This window comes from Eucalyptus grandis, chromosome 2, assembly GCF_016545825.1.
Source record: "Eucalyptus grandis isolate ANBG69807.140 chromosome 2, ASM1654582v1, whole genome shotgun sequence".
Taxonomy (NCBI): Eukaryota; Viridiplantae; Streptophyta; class Magnoliopsida; order Myrtales; family Myrtaceae; genus Eucalyptus; species Eucalyptus grandis.
Window position 1 is genome coordinate 24,476,902 of NC_052613.1, and position 19,287 is coordinate 24,496,188.

At 40.4% G+C, this 19,287-nt stretch overlaps 2 protein-coding genes across 3 annotated transcripts; one reads left to right on the top strand and one right to left on the bottom strand.

Moving 5' to 3' along the window:
* Nucleotides 1–709: 709 nt before the first annotated feature.
* LOC104427523 (NADPH-dependent aldo-keto reductase, chloroplastic) lies at nucleotides 710–4,648 on the bottom strand. 2 transcript variants are annotated; one of them, XM_039306264.1, is made up of 7 exons: nucleotides 4,412–4,648; nucleotides 3,837–3,887; nucleotides 2,743–2,819; nucleotides 2,480–2,567; nucleotides 2,096–2,371; nucleotides 1,468–1,691; nucleotides 710–1,081 (listed from the first exon to the last, which is right to left on the bottom strand). In XM_039306264.1, exons 1-7 carry the CDS (start codon nucleotides 4,529–4,531, stop codon nucleotides 1,072–1,074), a joined length of 846 nt encoding a protein of 281 aa, XP_039162198.1. In that variant the 5' UTR covers nucleotides 4,532–4,648; the 3' UTR covers nucleotides 710–1,071. The 2 variants fall into 2 exon arrangements, with proteins under 2 accessions (XP_039162198.1, XP_010038908.1); XM_010040606.3 differs by having other exon boundaries at nucleotides 1,468–1,716; nucleotides 4,412–4,642.
* Nucleotides 4,649–9,059: 4,411 nt separating this feature from the next.
* Nucleotides 9,060–11,825, top strand: LOC104434819 (receptor-like protein 6). The gene has a single exon (XM_018863032.2). It carries the CDS (start codon nucleotides 9,060–9,062, stop codon nucleotides 11,823–11,825), a length of 2,766 nt encoding a protein of 921 aa, XP_018718577.2.
* The last annotated feature ends 7,462 nt before the right edge of the window (nucleotides 11,826–19,287 follow it).

Sequence of the window (19,287 nt, forward strand, 5' to 3'; positions counted from 1 at the left end):
TATAAGGGAGTTTATATTGATCATTTTTTCCACTTTTTAAACAAACATTATATGAACTTCTAATACTTCTTCATACCACTATATATCTCTCGAAGGATATCAATAAGAAGGTGATTATTCTGCCATTCTTCATATGTTGGATATACGAAATGAAGTAAATCCTTTAAATCAAAAGGTATATCTAAAGATATCTGTAATGAAGGTCTTTTTTGAGCTTATGAAATACTACCGACAGTCCTTCGGTTCGTACTCACGAGCAATGACTGAGAATGGCAGGACTCTGGGCCATTACCGACTCACTTCGGCTGCAAAAGGTATGGTATGGGCACCCGCTTCGATTGGATGTAGAGCAGTTGCCCTGATTGATGAGCTTAAAAGGCTAATGAGATGTTCGGATTTATCTTCAGCGGAATTCAAAGGCATAAGCAGCTAATATGAAAGTAAACGAAGGCCAATTCATTGACGAAAAACGCAGCCCTCATGCTTCAGATGGTTGCTTGTGTCTATTCAAGCCTCGCCATCCCAAAGCTCTTCGACCATCTCGTATACACCGAGAGTCTCGTGTACAAACGCACGGCACAGCCCTAGGCCACCCCGTCGCTTGCTCGACCCACGTCCGATGTCTCCCAAATAGAGAGAGGGTGGTCACCTGAGTTTGGTGGGTGTTGTTCGAGCTTTTGTCAAGAGAGAGAGAGGAAGAGGAGCAGAAGTGAGAAGGGAAGATGGATTAAGGCAAAAAGGAAATGGAACAACAAACATGGACCATCCATAACAGTACGCTATATATGTAAGTCACGAATACGCAAACAGTCACGCCTTTCCGGCATCTTCAATCGCAGTTCTGCCAATCAATGAGCTAAAAAGCTAATAAGATGTTCGAACTTATGTTCAGCAGAATTCATAGGCATACGCAGCTAATGCGAAAGTAAATAGAAGCTAAGCCGGTCGAGGAAAACCGTAGCTCTCATGCTTCAGATGGTTGCTCGAGTCCTATTTAAACCTCGCCGTCCCAGAGTTCTTCGACTGTCTTGTACGCACCCAGAGTCTCATGCACAAAGCCGGTGCCCTTGATTAGTTTCTCCTGCATGATCAAAATAAAAAATCCGTCGGTCCCAAGATCTGTAAATTGTTTAGCTCCTACTCCCTAATAAGGTTTTTTTGGTGAGCCGGGAAGCGCTGTACAGCTGGCAGCCAGCGGCGTAAATCCGGAGTGACCCGCAAGGACCCACCTCTTACATGCCGCAAGTAAGTTGCGCCAATGACGAGGTGGGAAGTTGAACTCTAGCCTTGCGAGTGGCCAGCGTGCAACTCCACTATCTCTGCCACCAACAGGGTGGGTTACTCCCTAGTAAGTTCTTTAAGCAGTACTTTAGCTTTGCTATACTTTCGCTTGTGCTTGTTGGATTGCATAGCGCATAGGAAGAGACCGCAGGTGGACAAGGAAGCCGCGAACAGAAATTTACTTGCCTGAGATATTTCGGAAAACTTGCAGAACAAGTCATCGGGTATGGACCAGTCAAAGACGTCGAAGTTTGCCTTGATTCGCCCTTCGTTCGTGCTCTTGGGAAGCACGCTGTGGCCTGTTTGGAGTCCCCAACGGAGCGCCACCTGAGCCGGAGTCTTGCCCAGTTTCTCTGCTGTGGTAGTGACCGCTGGATTCTTAAGGATATTGGTCTTGATAGAATCTTTGCCTGGGGAACCCAAGGGCGAATAACCCTATGAGACAGAAACAATCATTTCGATTCGAATTATATAACTGACTGGTAGTAAATAAGAAGAGAAATCATGTGCAGAGACCCAAAGAAGATGAAAATGGACATGAGTAATATGAGAGAGCAGAATGCTTCATCTTGACGTCAAGCATGTCATGTTCACACCTTTAAAATCGTTAAAAACACCTTTGCCAAGAAACTCATAAAATAGGGAGTTTCCTAGGAAAAAGTTCTATCTAAAATTTGAAGGTCCAAGGAAAACATGCAGATTGACAAATATACTGCATGCTAATAGAGGAAAAACATTTGTCTAGCACTTTCAATTATTGACGCACTGAAGTCCATGTACATCCTTATGAAGATATGTTAACAAGTTCACTTACTGATAAATGTATGCCCTTGGATTTGCAAAACTCTCGCAGCTTCCCTTGCTGCCAATGAGGGTGGCATTCCACTTGGTTGACAGCAGGAGGAACTTCCACGATGTCCAGCAAATCGCCAAGCTTCTTTGAGGAGAAGTTGCTCACTCCAATGGCACGAGCCTTGCCAGAACGGTATAGTGCCTCCATCGCTTTCCATGTACTGGGTATGTCCGGCTGGGTAAGGTTTTCAGGCTTGAAGCCGACCGAACCCTTCTTCATGCTCACAGGCCAGTGGATCTTCAAACAGTAAACCACATTAAGTCATATTTTTATGTACACCCTAATGGCCAGGCAAAGCGTTCTCTGTCTTAATTAAGCCAGAAAAGTTCATCATCGAATCTGTACCAGGTAAAGATCCAGATACTCGAGCTGCAAGTTCTCCAAGGTTCTGTCTATTGCCTTGGGAACATCTTCCGGTGCGTGATCAGTACACCTGCAGCAAATTATTAAAGAAATGAGACAAAAAAGGAGGGCATGAGTGATTAGGTGATCCAGAGATGAATCATCCTGTTTTCCAGTCGCATGGTCCTAGGATTAACATTACTGGCTCAAAACTCGAAAAAACTGATCAAAACATGTTTGAAGCCTAGGGAAGAACCAAAACATACCATAGCTTGGAAGTGATCCACAAATCCTCGCGCTTCACCACACCCTCGCTGAATAATTTCTGGAGAGCAGTACCAATCTGTTGAAAATTGGAAGACCAAGTTAGCAAAAGCAGGGCATGGTTGGCCATCCTGCTAAATGACCACATCTTGATTGTGCCCTCGTAAGTGAAATGTATATTAGCAACAGAAAGGAAAAGGAATAATTGATATCCGACCATGAAACTACAAGAAACTAAATGTTGACGTCTTCCTAATGGGAAAATCAAGTTCCAGATCAATTGATAGTGACTTTCTGAAACAGTGCAATATCAACCTACTCGTTAGAGATCATTGTTCTCCTGACTTCGTTTGACTATCCCTCAACCAAAACTAAACAGCATATAATACCTTTGAGCACATCCTGTGAGCAACTATAGCACCTTTTTCGTTTTTGTGGGTTGGAATGATTAAAAGTAGTTAATCCTTTTCGAAGTATAAGCCTCAGGTTCAATTAAGAGCTAGATCGCCGTTTTCACAAAGCTTTAGCATTTAAGAATGAGTAAAGTGCATAGTTTACTGGAGACCATTTCAGATTAGAGATACTTGCCCTATCCCCCCTAAACACCAAAGTGAAAGGGAAAGAAACAACTTAAGAACTTAAAAATAATAATAATAATAATAATTTGCCTCTCTACCTGTCAATATTCATAAGTTAATAGCTTAATTATTCACTATTCAGCAATGAACGACCTACCTATCAACAATCTTTTCTTTTTCTTTTAAATGATGAAGACACTAAAGGCGCAAAACAGGACAAGGACATAGTGATTCCAGGGCAATTTTCAAATGTTATAGAATTCATACACGGCACAAAGGCATATGCAATGCAAAAGTGTGCACTCCACGTCTCATCCACACGAACTCGTGTATGACAGACATTTCAATGGCATCAGATATAACAACTTTTTCAACGATGATCTTGATCTTCAGCGCATTAGCAGGAGGATAAGACAAGATAGTCCGGAGAATGACTTTACGGAAAAATTCACAAGCTGATCAACAACACAATCGGCTTCTGAGACGCGAGAAACTAGCAACTAGGAACAAAATATTACCTCCTTCTCATTGTAATAAGCTTGAGCACAATCAATATGCCTGTACCCAGCCTGCACATGCAAAGCACTCCAATTAACATCCTCCTAAATCATGCCAAAACAGACATTTTTGCAGCTTAACGCAGCATCAAATAAATTGAACCCATTTCAAGCAAAAATATAATAAAATTAAAAACTGCAAAAACTAGCCATCAAATTGCAAAAACCACAGCCACCCATGACACGTGATCAAAGTCGTAAGCAACGATCGACACAAAGCGGGCTCCATTTCCTTGTCTCCAAGCAAAGAAGGTCAACAAAATGAAAGCAACTCAATCACTTTTCACTATAGTGTTGCAATTCATGTTTGAATCTCGAAATCTCGGGTCTCCGATTCCACAAGCAGAGCATTGCACCACAAAACACGAAAAAACTAGGAAAAGATAAAACTTCAATCGACTCTTAACCGGGTCTTGCACCCACTAAACTCGCCCAGCAACTTCTGAAGAAAGATCAGGAAAATAAAGAAGACAGGAGCAAAACAACATGAATATATATATATTATGTGTGTGTGTGTTTGTGTTTGTATATAGGACCTTTGTGGCGGTGGTGACGGCCTCGGCCACGACGCCGGGATCGGCCTGCCAAGTGCCCAGCCCGATGGAGGGGATCTTGGCCCCCGTGTTGAGCTCGAAGAAACGAATCGCCTTCGCCATTTCTCTCTCGAAAACGCGAGCTTCGATCTCAGTCTACTCCCGCTCCGGGCTCGTGGGGGGCAGGCAAAAGGAGTGCGAATGATCACGGGAGACACTCAAGAGTCGAGTCGCATCGAATAATTTATAGCGACGGGAGTAGACCGTAAAAGGCAAAATCCAAGAAGGATACGACACTGCACGGACGAAAGCCGAATCTTTTTTTGACTAATCGGTCGTTGTCTGTGTTCATGACGGAGAGGGCGTCATGGAAATCAAAAGGCGACAACTTCATGGCGCATGGACACACGTCACGCTGAAGCTAAGGCTGCCCACGGGCCACGACCATGTCGGCATCTCTAGGGAGAGATCGTTTTGCCAGGACCATTTCCTTTATTAGGGTGTCACCCTTTCTTTTAGCCGCTCCACGTGTTATTCGGGGGCTCACATATACCAAACTCGCATACATCCGAATCACTGAAAATCTTTTTCGTCTCCAAGAAATTGACGTTTGCAAATCTAATTTGGTTAGTGATAACGAGACGGTTATAATGAAGTAAGAGTAAAATTTGATTTGATAAATGATGTGATAAATTATAAGTAGATGTTGAACAAATGAATCATATTTGACAATAATTTGCCGAATCGATTGATGCATTGCTTCTGCGATTAAGTCTTGAAATGCTTAGCTTTTGCCATAGAATAACACAAGAATTAGCATAAACAATAAATAATCGGAATGGTAATTAATCTTCGAGTCGCGGCTTGTTTTGGTAACTTCTTGATATAAAATTTAATCTATTTATGATTTAAATATCATTACCGTAAATCATTAATATAGACAAAATCTGTAGAGTCAAAAAAAAAAAAAAAAAAAAGCACCTACCTTATGAAGTTTCCTTCTTATAAAAGTTTCCAAATCCAGAAATTAGTAAAGTTCCAATTTAAAATTACCCTTTAAATTGATTAATTCCCCTTTACTTCCTCAAATTCACACCTCTTCATATGCTATTAAAAATTCAGTAGAAGAGCACTTCTAATTTTATGTTGGATTGCGTCACCTTTTCCCTACTTTCCAAGTGTCTATAGGCTTTTAATTGTTTTTTTGGGAAATTATTAGGTGAGTATGGTATATGTTTTAAAACACAAATAGATCGTAGAAGAGCACTTCTAATTTCATGTTGGATTGAGTTACCTTTTTTCCCTACTTTCCAAGTGTCTATAGGATTTTAATTGCTTTTTTGGGAAATTATTAGGTGACTATATGTTTTAAAACGCATATAGATCATTGAATATTGTGTGTCCCACTTGCCATATGGCAGGTTTCACTAGGACTGATGGTACGTATACATGTGTGTGTGTATATAATTGCAATGTTAGTCTATATAAGCTTTCAGTTTGTTTAACCCCATCCATGTACTTATGTTTTTTTTCCTAATATAATCCCTAAACCATGTGCTTTTTTTTTCTTTTCCAAATTGGTCCTTCAATTAAAAAAATGAAAATGTTGATGTGGTTGTTGAGTCACCATTAGATTATGACTTGACATCCTACATGGCTTTTAATTTTTTTTTCTAAATAATATTAAACAGGAGAAGTGTGTTTACAAACATAGAAATAAAAAAGTTTCATATTAAACAGAAAGACATTTGACCCTTGCGAGGATCAGCAAATGGTCGACTATCATTGTTTGGCAGGGATGGGACCCTGGTGATGGCGGCCACGCCACACAACCTCAATGACAACTTGCTAGGGGTCGTGAGGGCTCAGTGAGGTTGATGTGACCTTAGTTGAGATCAAAGTTCGCTTGGAATTGTGTGATCTTGGGAGGCAATGTCAAGGTTGCATGACCTTGATTTCAGTTGGACCCGCTTAGAGGTTATCAATTTTAGGGTTAGATAGGTTCCAGTAACCTATCCTATTTGTTTGGAATTGGTTTTAGAATTTGCCCAATTTTTCCCATTTGATTCTAGGATTTACCCGAGAACCTATTTTATTTTTTTATTCATTTCTTTTAGCAAAATTATATGAGGCAATGAGTAATAAAACAATTCAAAATAAAAGATGAATAAAAGAAATCCTAATCCAACCTATTTTATTTTTTTATTCATTTCTTTTAGCAAAATTATATGAGGCAATGAGTAATAAAACGATTCAAAATAAAAGATGAATGAAAGAAATCCTAATCCACCAAATGCAATAATCCATAGGATAAATGATAAAAAGTTCAAACATGTAATATAAAACTCCATTCCCCATTCCTCCATAAAAATTTAGGGGAAGTAGAAAGACTAGCAAGGAGTTTTGAGGAAGGACAGAGGACGAGAAGTGCTGAGGTTAGAATATTATTCTCATCTTAGGAGGGAAAATAAAGTTTAATAGTGAATCACTAAATCAACAAGTGATTTGTTCTTACCCACATGAGCCTAGTCAATAGGACTGTTAATCACATAAGTTAGGTTACTATCATTGTTGATTTTTCTTAATTGACTTAAGTCTCATTCCCCTAAATATATAGTTAGAGAAGATCAATCAAATTCACTATAATCATCGGACATAAGGTGCGTTTGTTCAGTCAAAAAGAAAAGTGTTTCACATGCACCAACGTATGGAATGTGGAATACATCAAGTTTATTTGACTAGAACACACTAATAATTTTAGATTAAAAAAACTTATGGAGCAAAAGAAACGTCAGGCAATAATGTCAAGTCACATAAGACATGAGTGCATTCACTAGTCAATCCGTTGACTAGTCAAATTGCCCAACTATTACATCACAAGAACAACCACCACAAAAGTCTCTCGCATGGATATTTCCTAGTCATTTTCATTTTCATGGGTCACACGATCAAATAAGTAAAGACTTCACTTCCGACTTCCTACCATCAAGGTAATGGTCTAATAAAGTATCCATCAAGCAAATACCTAATTAAGGAAGTATTCAAATTTCAAACCATAATTCTCTTGCCAAATCGAAATCTTGCACTAAAAAAAAAAGGTTTTTGTTTTTCTTTTCAAATTTCTCTGAAAGAAAATCAGTAAAAAAAATAAAATAAAAATAACTCACTTGAAATTGCCGGGGTGTCGAGCACTCGTTTTCTCTCTCATCATGGGACCCGAAACCAGATTGGAGGGTGAAGGAGAAAAAGTCCTTATCCCGCCCCCACCCACTCCCCTCCCCTCCATGCGGGACCCCAAACCCAATTTGGGTGCGTTTGGGAACCACTTTTGGGGAAAGTCTTTAGAAAATGCAAAGACCTTTGAGTTAAAGTGTTTTCCAAAATGCAAACATTGTTTGGTAAATTGTATTTTGAAAGCTCTTTGTGAAGTGCTTTGAGCAAAATGGTGTTTGGGGACTTACATTTACAAAGGAGTTTTGTGGTAAAAAAAATTATCAAAAGAAAAATTAAAAAAAAAAAATTGACCGGCAAGGGCAGTGGTCGTTGGCGACCTCCGGCGACCTCGGTTCTTGGGCAGCGAGGTCGCGCGACGCCGTCGCGACCTCCGGACCTTCTGGGCGGCGAGGTCGCGCGACGCCGCCTCGACCTCCCGCGACCCCCGGATCTGGGGCGGCGAGGTCGCGCGACGCCGCCTCGACCTCCCCTGGCGACCCGGATCCGGGGCGGCGAGGTCGCGCGACGCCGCCTCGACCTCCGGCGACCTAGATCCGGGCGTCGAGGTCGCGGAGGACCTCGCGACCCCGGATCCGGGGCGGCGAGGTCGCGCGACCCGCCGCGACCCGCATCCCGAGGCGGCGAGGTCGCGCGACCCAGATCTCGTCGCCTCGACCTCCGGCACCGAGATCTGGTCGCGACCACCGACCGGCGACCGGATGGGTCGCGCGGCCCGACGAGCTCCGTGCGGAGGTCGCAAACGGCAGCGCGACGGTCGCCGGCAACGCCGCGACTCATGAAGGTCGCCCGACTCTCCGACGAAGATCGCTAGGTCGCGGCGTCCCCGTGCCAAGTTGGCCCGAGAAGATGAACAGTGTTTCATCCAAGGGCACGCACTGGAAAAACAAAAAATTCTTGAGGACAATTTTGGAAAAGAAAAAAAGTGAATGATGTCCGTGGGCATGCTGAAAGGCTGAAAGCCCAAGGCGTCCTCACCGCCTTGGGCTTTCAGCCTTTAAAAATGCTTGCTTTGCCATTAAGTCCCTTCCAAAGTGTTTTGCCAAACACTCTTCTTTTTGCCCAAGGGGCTTTGGACTCCCAAGGGGCTTTGGGAAGTGGTTCCCAAACGCACCCTTTAAACCTGGGCACAACCCACTCCTCACACTCCACCCCCGCCCCACGTGGGACCCCAAACCCAATTTAAACCTTGGCACAACCCACTCCTCACGCTCCACCCCCCGTGCCCCCGCGGGACCCCAAACCCAATTTAAACCTTGGCACAACCCACTCCTCACGCTCCATAGGAACTTTCTTTCCTCCCCTCCTTTTTTGGCCCCTTTCCTCTCTCTCTCTCTCTTCATCTTCATCGTCTTCATTGCCTACCCAGCAAAACCAAAACCCAAGAAGAGTATTGAATAATTTAATCATCATGAAACGAATGTCATTTGATCTCTTGGTGGTTTTCCTCGCCATAATTCCATTTCACTTTGCTTCCTCTGAGACATTGCCTTCAACGAAGTGCCATGAGCAGGAGCGGTCTGCCTTGTTAGAATTCAAACAATCTTTCTTCGATGCAAAGTCCTCAGTTTGCTGGCTTTATGGCAATTTGTCGAAGCTAGAATCGTGGAAGCCAGAAGACATGGATTGCTGTGATTGGGAAAGCGTGGATTGTGATGAAGGGACGGGCTACGTGACTGGCCTCGACCTTAGTGAAAGTTGTCTCTCCGGTCCTATCAACTCGAAGGCCAGCCTCTTCCGCCTCGCTCATTTGCAAAGCCTCAATCTCGCCTCGAACAACTTCAATTTCTCTCAAATACCATCTGCCATAGATGATCTAGTGGAGTTGATGAGCCTGAACCTCTCTTCATCCATGTTCGAAGGTCAAATCCTGTCTCAAGTCCTAAAGTTGACTAACTTGACCTCCCTCGATCTCTCTCGGAACTATGGATTGGAGCTGAGGAATCCCAGCATGGAGACACTAGTTCAATTTTTGACCAAATTGGAACACCTTGATCTTAGCTTGTTGAATGTGTCGGCTCCGGTGCTTGATGCCATCGCAAATTTATCTTCCTTGACATCACTTGTACTCCAAAGCTGCAACTTGCGAGGGACATTTCCAACAACCATCTTCAAGCTACCGAGGCTACAACTTCTTGATTTGGGTTTCAATCCAGAGTTGTTAGGTCATTTGCCAGAGTTTCACTTGGGCAGTCCCATTAAGTCGCTGTCTCTTCCGGAGACCAATTGTTCAGGGAAAATTCCATCTTCAATAGGTAACCTCACTCAACTTACTATGTTGGATTTTGGACTTAACAAACTCTCGGGTGAAATCCCATCTTCCCTAGGGAAACTCGTCCAACTCTCATATTTGGATCTTGGAATGAATCTACTCTATGGGGAAATTCCTGCTTCGTTGACTAACCTCACTAACCTCACTTTCTTAGATTTCCATGACAATCAACTAAGTGGTCAAATTCCAACTACAATCACTGGCCTCACCCAATTAACTTATCTCGACCTATCATTCAACAGATTAATTGGCCAAATTCCTGATAACATCTCTAACCTCGAGAGTCTTGACCACCTGAACTTGCAATCAAACAATCTGAATGGTACTTTGCGGCTAGATGTGATACTCAAACTTCAACATCTAAATATGTTGCAACTCTCATCCAATGAATTCTCATCAATTGTCGAACCCGGCATGAACGCTAGCCTTCCAAACTTGTCTACTCTCGGCCTAGCTTCTAGCAACTTAAGTGAGCTCCCCATCTTCCTATCATACCAAAGTAGGTTGGAATGGGTGGACCTATCCCAAAATAGAATTTATGGGCCAACACCTCCATGGTTCTTAAATGAGAGTGTGTCACAACTGCAATTTTTGAATCTTTCGAGAAACTCAATCACTAGTTTCACAGCTTTTAAATGGCTAAATCTTATCACATTGGACCTCCGGTTCAACGATATACAAGGATTAATTCCCATTCCCCCGAAGTCCATTATATTCTACCTTGTCTCAAATAACAAGCTATCTGGAGAAATTTCACTGGAGATGTGCCAGCTAAGCTTTATTAGCATGCTTGATTTGTCCAAGAACAACTTGTCCGGTGTTATTCCGCCATGTCTAAGCAATTTGAGCGATTACCTTCTTGTCTTGAGTTTGAAAGGCAATGATTTATATGGAAGATTTTCTCAATTGCATAATGATGAATGTGGGTTAAATATGATAGATGTGAGTGATAACCAACTACAAGGGTCATTGCCAAGGGGATTAGGTAATTGTAGTGCTATGGAATTTCTCAATATTGAAAATAATCAGATTGTCGACACCTTTCCTTCATGGATGGGCTCGCTTTCTTATTTGAAGGTGCTCATTTTGAGTTCCAATAGATTTCATGGAGCCATAGGGGAACCTGAAGCTCGTGACCAGTTTCCTAACCTACGAATTATTGATCTATCTATGAACAACTTCTTGGGTAGCCTTACATCTAAATATTTTGATATGTGGAGTGCCATGAAAGTCCACAATGTAGATGATGTAGATTATATGTCCTTTGACACTGCATTTGACGGGGTGGCAGACTATGACTTCTCAATGACAATAATCAACAAAGGCATTTTAATGAAGTACGAAAGGATATTGGGATACCTCAACGTGATTGATCTTTTGAGCAACAACTTTATTGGGGAAATCCCAAATTCTATTGGAAGTTTAACTGAACTTCATATGCTCAATCTCTCCAACAATGCTCTTACCGGCTCCATCCCTTTGTCCTTAGCGAATTTGACCGAACTAGAATCTCTTGACCTTTCAAGAAATAAGCTCTTAGGAATGATCCCTCCAGCACTAGCCCAACTCGGTTTCCTTGCTTTCTTCAATGTCTCAGACAACCATCTTTCTGGGCCCATACCTCAGGTGAACCAGTTCCATACATTCGAGAATGACTCCTATGGAGGGAACTTAGGACTATGTGGAGTTCCTTTGACAAAGAAATGTGGAAATCCTATTGAAGTGCCCCCGGCACCTCCATCTGATGCAGTCGCTGAAGAGATTGATTGGAAGATTGTCCTTATGGGTTTTGGAAGTGGGCTGGTCATCGGTGTGGTTATGGGGCTAAACACAACTTCCAACATTGAACATTGGCTCCTGAGGTTCTGTAGAGGATGGCAAAGAAGAAGGATGCACCAAATAAGGTTTGTGTGAATTACAATCTGCTGTGAAAGTTCAATGACTGGATTGCTCATTGCTAGGTGCGCATCATGGTAGACCTTTTCGATATGTTTAGTGACTTCCTGATGACGTCCAAGTATCTACCATCTAAACATAAGATTTCGAGTAAAGTGTCTCCAATTTCATGAGGCAAACAATAAATGCATTGATCGTTCCCGGAAATTAACTTGATGTACTCTTTTGATAGCTATGAATACAATTTCTCGTGTCGGCCAAAGAAGTTTTTAGTTTTACTTATTTCTGATAAACCATTATGCATAATTTTCCTTCGCCTCATTTCTCTAATCCCGATCAAACAAGGCAATGAGTCATGGCCTCCATGTTTGGGAGGAATCAGCATAATGAGACATCTTTGTTGTAAATTTTTCTAGTTTCCGTTTAAATTCAAATCAAAAGTGCACACCAAAATTGTGCTCGGCCAAAACTGAATATTGTACTCGAGGATCTGGATCTAAGAACCAGACTAGAAAATTGTGTTTGATGGGTCGCGGAATCGGACTGATCATCAAAGTGGTTATGGGACACGATGCAATCACGAGAGTTCAACATTAAGTCATGAAGAAAATTTTTGGGCAAAGGAAGAGAACCCGGAGGCATGCTAAGAAGAAGGTTTGTACGAACACCTCAATCTCAAAAAGTTGCAATAGCATTGCATTCCACTTTAATCTTTCGAGTGGTGATGAAGTTCGTTCAAAAGGCTTTCATCTTAGTATTAATTTAGCTAAGTGGCCCCAAATATATGTCGAGGAACTCTTTTGAGTTGCTCCCGATGCTATCCGAAATGCCATCCATGCTTTTCTTTGTGAGAAAAATGAATATGCTTTATTAATAATATAAGCATGATGTGAACCCCTTTCATATCCCATTTGCTGCAGATTTATTAAAACTGGTGTTAGGGAAATGGGACAAATATCGAGCCAAATCCTTCAAAGTTTAAGTCTTAGGAGTGTCGCCTGGTTGTTGACATGAGTTATGCAGGAGCAATTAAAGTCATCAGAGATTAAGATTTGTTTTAAGCCATATATACAAGTATCAACTCGTTTGAAATGTATCTTCCTTGATTTATTTGTACAGAGGTCTGGAAACATGCCTTGCCACATATATGACTAATTTAGACTCCTAGATCGTTGGTTTCATGTTCGGAAGCTACCATTATCTTTGACTGCATGACTTGTGCTCTCTAGATCAGTGGAAGGACCTTTTGAAACTTTGAATCTTGTCGGCATTCTCGTTTCTCCACACATCTTTTCCTCCAAAACTTATTTGTTCAACATGCTTGCTAGTGGTTTAATAGCTTGCACTAAAAAAAAGAAGCAGTTTTGTTGAAATATATCATCTGTAATGGTTGTTACATGTATAATCTGGTTGAAAAGGAAATAGAAACTGAAAGAAGCACCCACATTTTATAGGTCATGTTCGCCTTTTGCCCTGTTTTGATTGCAATTGCATTAGCTGTCCCTACACCCTCTTCCCACCTTCTTGTAGCCTTGTAGGGTTATTGAAGCCAAAGATTTTATGTAAATGAGCCGGTGAAGATTATGTGCTTGGCAGTTCTCGCTTAGCTGTTGTAGATGTATCTAACTTTTTAAAGGGTTGCCTTTTTTTAATATCTCTGGAGTTAGAGTTGTCTCTTGTACTTCCTCAATTAGCCTTTTTCTGGTACTCTTTTCAAACATTACCCTTGTTGTGTGAATAATATAGAGGGCAAAGCTAACTTGTGTCTTTTTGTTAATTCATAGCATTCTTTTCTCTATCCAACCTTTGTCATGTCTAAATCTCTTTCTCAGAATTGGATTTTCATAGATCCTCCGCAATCTCCCTCTGCCACCTTTTGTCTGCATAATAGTGCCACTTTAGACTCTAATAACAGTCATAAAGCTAATGGCCTGACAAAGGGAAATACAGCTAAGATTTTTCTTCCTCTGAACTTGCCAGTCCATATTCTTTGCCTTGAAATTGCCTTCCCGTTGTCTTCGTAGTTTAAAACATTTGGTTTTATCCATTACTTCAGGTGTATAAGGGCAATCTGCAGAACCATAACAGCATCACCAGCAAGTTGGCAAAAAGAGGAAAGAGGGTATTACACATTCACAGAGCAAATTGTCACATGCTTATATGTGCGTTCTAATGCATGTGAGTGTCTATAGCTACTAATCTCGTGAGGCCTTTCTCTCTCTCTCTTACAGCATACAGGTGCTTCTCAGTACCCTAACAATTATAAAGCTTATGGAGAGGAAAAAGGAGAGAAGGTAGGGCCTTTTTTTTTTTTTTTTTTTTTAAATATCTATGAGCTTTTTCAAATTTAGCACACCATGTTGTAGGTCCTGAAGGTGTCTTGTGTTCACCCCAACCACAGAAGCCCAGTGGGTTGGTTTGCCATCTCTGCATGTCCTTATACTTGTGTGTTTCTTGTTATTGCACCGTCAACTTTCTATCAGAACAACAAAGCTGATTCTTGGACTCTTTTAAGTCACTAATACCAAACCATGGGAAAGGGAAAACAGGGTATACAGATACCTCTCAATGTGCTAGTCGTTTCTGCCAACTATCACTTAATTTGGAGAAAAAGAGATTAGTTTTGGCTTTTAACTAAAAAAATCGGTTCTGAAACGTCCGGTTCCTGGATGAGTATTCACTCCGGACCTATTCCTAGATTGGTTACAACAGGTTCCAAAAATTTGGAACCGGTTCCCGGATCGATTCCAATGGGAATCAGTTTCAGGACCTATTTTTTGGACAATTCGGTCCAATTCTAGAATAGAATCAATTTGATTACACACCCTAAATCCGGTCATAACCATTTTGTTTCTCTATTTGTCCCTGAATCTGTGCGTGTGAGCTTCGGTCGACGGTGGCCTTCTTGTCGAGAATATTCTCTTCTTGTAGGGGCAAGAAGGCTCGCCGAATCTTGCTAGTGCCTAGGTGCCACCATTGCTTCCCTTCATTCTTCTCTTTCAAATGTTTTTCTCTTCCTTTTTTTTTTTTTAAATTTCTAATGTCATATCCCGATCAGCAACAAAATGCATCTCAACTTTAACTTTATCCGATTACGCTAATGTGGCCATCCACGTCAGCATTTCCATTTCCATTTTAATACAATGACTAACTCAAACGAGAAAGCATAGAGTTTGGGGACCCCATTGACCCCCTCCCCCCCAAAAAAAAAGTATATGCACAAAATAGAACAAATTGGAAATTTGTAAAAATAAGCGGTGCCATTATCCCATTTAAATAGATGTAGCACACGATATCTTCTCGTTTTTAGCGGTCTCTTTCCTCTCTATCTATGTCGTTATATAAAACAAGAGAGTCCTATTTCTTAGGGATTATTATTACCTGGTTTTCCCCTTATCCCTTACTATATTATCTTGAATACGTTAAGTATAAGGATTAGTTTGGTAACATCGCAACAATTAAAAATTCACTATGTTATTGGCATAATAATAGTAGAACTTTATAAACTCGTGGATAGCCTTTTTTTATATGGCTGGTGATGCATGGCATTAATTTTTTCTTTTTTTTGTTTTGCTGCTCAAAGTTTTCTACCAAATCTTCCGAATTTTATGATAGTGTATAAATTATAAAAAAACTGTACGTAAGAAATTTCCTCATCCCACATTTACTCAGACAACGACATGCATGACTTTATTTTTTGTACTTAATAAAAAATTATATCTTATTCTCGCTTGTTGTGCTTTGGATTTAACTTTTTTGCTAGCATGTAACACATTTTATAATAAAAAAAGAAATAGATTTCAACAGTTGCATTATCTGTATTTTCTATGAAATCTTTGAAAATTTGAAGAATATAGTAGTTTTGGGAGAAACGGAAAATCGTTAATCTAGAGAGTTAAACAATGCCTAATCTTCTCAATGCCCAATTGATATTAAGTATAAGCAAAATAGTTAGGCGATTATTACTAACTGCCCAAGTGGCGTTAATGATCGTGATCAAGTTATATCTTAAACAATCACTATTTGGCCATCTTGATAAAAATCGAATTCATATCCATGCGAATAATAATACATCATATGTTTTCCACTTTAAATTTTACTGTAGTGAAAAGGTAGCCTTTTAGATTTATTAGAAAAGTATATCATATGACAACTTCGCCCCATCACCTTAGATCCTGCGTCTGCCACTGATTGTGTGTTAACACCTAAATTTTGACGACCTATTTATTTATTTATCGCATTAAAAAATTAGGGATTAATTTTAACTCCTAAAAAAATATATTAGCTAATTAATTAATTGTATAGCATATAATTTTAAGTGCATTTATTTTTAATTTGCATTTACTATGGGCCGGTGACATATGTGTTTGAATTGATGGTTTAGAACTTTAAATTGATGAGTTGGGCTAAGCCCACGAAGGGGAGCAAATTGGCCCAAGCCCATTGTTCTCTAATGACCGACAATTGACTTATTTGATATTTCTGGAAAAGATTCGTAATATCCTTCCAATATTCGGTAAACACTTCATATATTTATGCGATATATACATTGAATGATATATTTCGCAAAAGATTGAAAGATTTTAGAGGAAATATCAAAATAATCAAATAGGAATGTTGCATTTGGAGGATATATTGAACGATATATTTTTTGCCTCAAAATGAGAAATTGCATGGTCGTTAGAGATTTCGTAGCAGAAATTTTCTTTCCGTGATGAGATCATACTATAAAATACCTCTTGGTCAAGGAAAGAAGGAGGGGACCACACGATTGAGAATACACGGCCACATGGAAAGAGGGAGGTCAGCAACATACACTGAGAGCAAAAAGCCGAGAGAGGGAGAGAGAGACATAGGAAGCCTTCGTAGAAGACGAAAGGGGAGGCCGATCCATCATCAGTATCGTATATTTGCATCCCACTATCGTTCTTTTCCTAATTTTTTTTAAGGGTTATGCTTACATCTTCCACATCATAGAAAACGCCAAGGAGAGACCCTCACATTCTAATTATTGACAATCCTAAGAAGCTTTACGGCCAGTGATCAGGGAACAAATAGCAAATCTCGCTGTTTAGAGTGATTCAAGCTTATTGCCAAGTTTCCAGTGACGCCCTCATCAGTTGCCGTGCTGGTCTTTCGCAATATTGCCGCGCCAAGCGAGTTCCTCCGAGCCCTGCCACACCGCCTCGGCAAGCTGCTGTCCCAACGAGAGCCGCCCGTTGACTTGACGCTGAGCCTGAGCTGCCGTCGAGCTGGTCCTATTCCCTGCGAAGTTTCTGTTTTGTAGGTCCATTGACACGAACCGCTATCGCCACTCGCTGCCGTTGTTCACCGTTGCCTTGCCATGTTGAGCCGTGAAAATCCGACGTGAGCTGCTCTGATGCCGTCCTTTGGCCCGATGCCAAGACAAGCTGCCGTCCCGTTGAGCTCGGTCAAAATTCAGCAAACATCCAAGTCACTAAAATCTACGCAAGAGAAGGGCACATGTTCTTTGAGTAAAGGAGGACATATATATTGAAAGGGGGAGGACTTCGCACACTTATTTTAGAAATTTGGAGCCACTTGGCCATTCTATCACGTGTAGAGTTTTTTAGCAGGACTTTTGGTGAATCCGGAGCAAGTGGCAGCCCCTGGACTTCCTCCCACATCAGCACCATGTCCTTGTAACAATCCAAGTGCGTCATTGAATAGTCCAGGCGAACTTCACCAGCACGTTTGCTGATCTGACGATCCCTGTATTGCCGCAGGCCACCACCACGATGAAAGTTATTGTTTTGCAGGTCGCTTCTCAAAGTTTACGCGTAGATTGTTGAAGCAACCACAATTTGTGACTACTCGCGGAGCTAGAACCTTTGTTGCGCGTGATTCGAGTTGCAATCGCGAGCCCCATCGTGCCGATCAGTACAGCAGCAGCCATCAAGCCGAGCATACGTAGGCTACTGCCATCCGTCGTTCATCCGAACTCAACAACATGGTCCACGTGACACCAAATATTATGTAAGAATCTCTTTTAATTTGATTTTCATATATCCTTATTGCCTAATTTATGGGATTATCTCGTATGAATATTTGAATGATACCATCATATCCACAAAATATCGATTAGCTTTTTAAATTGGGAAATCTTCCTAATTTCGCAACGTACATATGGTTGATGGTCCGATTTCACGCTCGAAATACGACCCGCAATCGTACGGAAAAATCACCAATCCGATCTCACACTCGATATACGATTCGTGATTTTATTTAAAAATTGGCCAATCTGATTTCATGTGGGAGATACGATTTGTCAATTTATTTCCCAAAATTAAATGGACATGGATGATATCTTGCTTGATTTGGTGCCGTGCTGTTCTTGATGCCTTTATTTGATTGCTCCCGTAAAAGAAAAACCCAAAAAATATACATTTGAGTTAGATTAGGTTCATGTTAGAATATTACTTGTTTTAGGGTTATTTTGCATGTTTAGAATAGGAAATTTATTTACTTCCAATTCCTTAAATAAAAATCCAAGAAAAAAAATGCATTCGTTTAGGATGTTAGTTTTTTTTTTCTTTAATTTAAGTTGCATGTGGCAATTTTTTAATTTCAAAATTAATTAAAAACAGCAAAAAATCATCATGCATATGTCATGTAGAATTAGGGCATCTTTTGTACGTCATTACATATTAGGATAAAAGTGCAGTGCATGTTTCATTTTAAGTTTAGATTAATTTTTTTTTAGATAGATTGCATCTTAGGTTAGAGATTGCTAAGTTAAGCTAATATTTTGATTTAAATTAAGGTTTAGCCTGACCTAATCATTACTATAAGTTGGATAGAATCTTAATCTAGCTAGATAATTTTACATTTTTCTAATTTTGAATTTCATGAAAAATACAAAAAAAAAATGTTTTAGGATAAATTAGTTTCCATCTCTAGGATAGATTGCATGCTTTTTAGAAAATAAAAAATGTCACGTGCATAGAATTAGGTTCATGAAATGCATGTCATTTAGTGATCGTGGTTAGGTCCATTTGGTTAGAAATTGCTTGTCACTAGGTTAGATTGCATTGCATTGCATGACTCTGATTAAATAAGTGAAAACAAAAAAAGAAGAAGAAATTGCGTGTTAATTAGAAATCATATTTAAGACTGTCTATGTGAATTCTAATCTGACACTGCAGATGCTTTCATTGCTATGAGGTTAGTCCTGCAATTTATTCATTGCTTTCTTGGATGTTAAATTGGTGGTTTGCGCACTCATATGATCACCTCAAATGTTAGGGAAATAGATTTAAAATCAATCCAAACTGCCTGCAAAAGCATTTTTGAAAATACAAAGAAATAGTACCGAAAGGGCATTAGAGAAGTCTAGTGTAACCAAGTCCCCGTATCCAAAGTCTCGGGTTCGTAGGAGTAAAATAATTCTCCCATTATTTTACTTAGGTGTCTAATCGACCTACCGAAAACTGATTAATGGCGACTCCTAGATAAAATC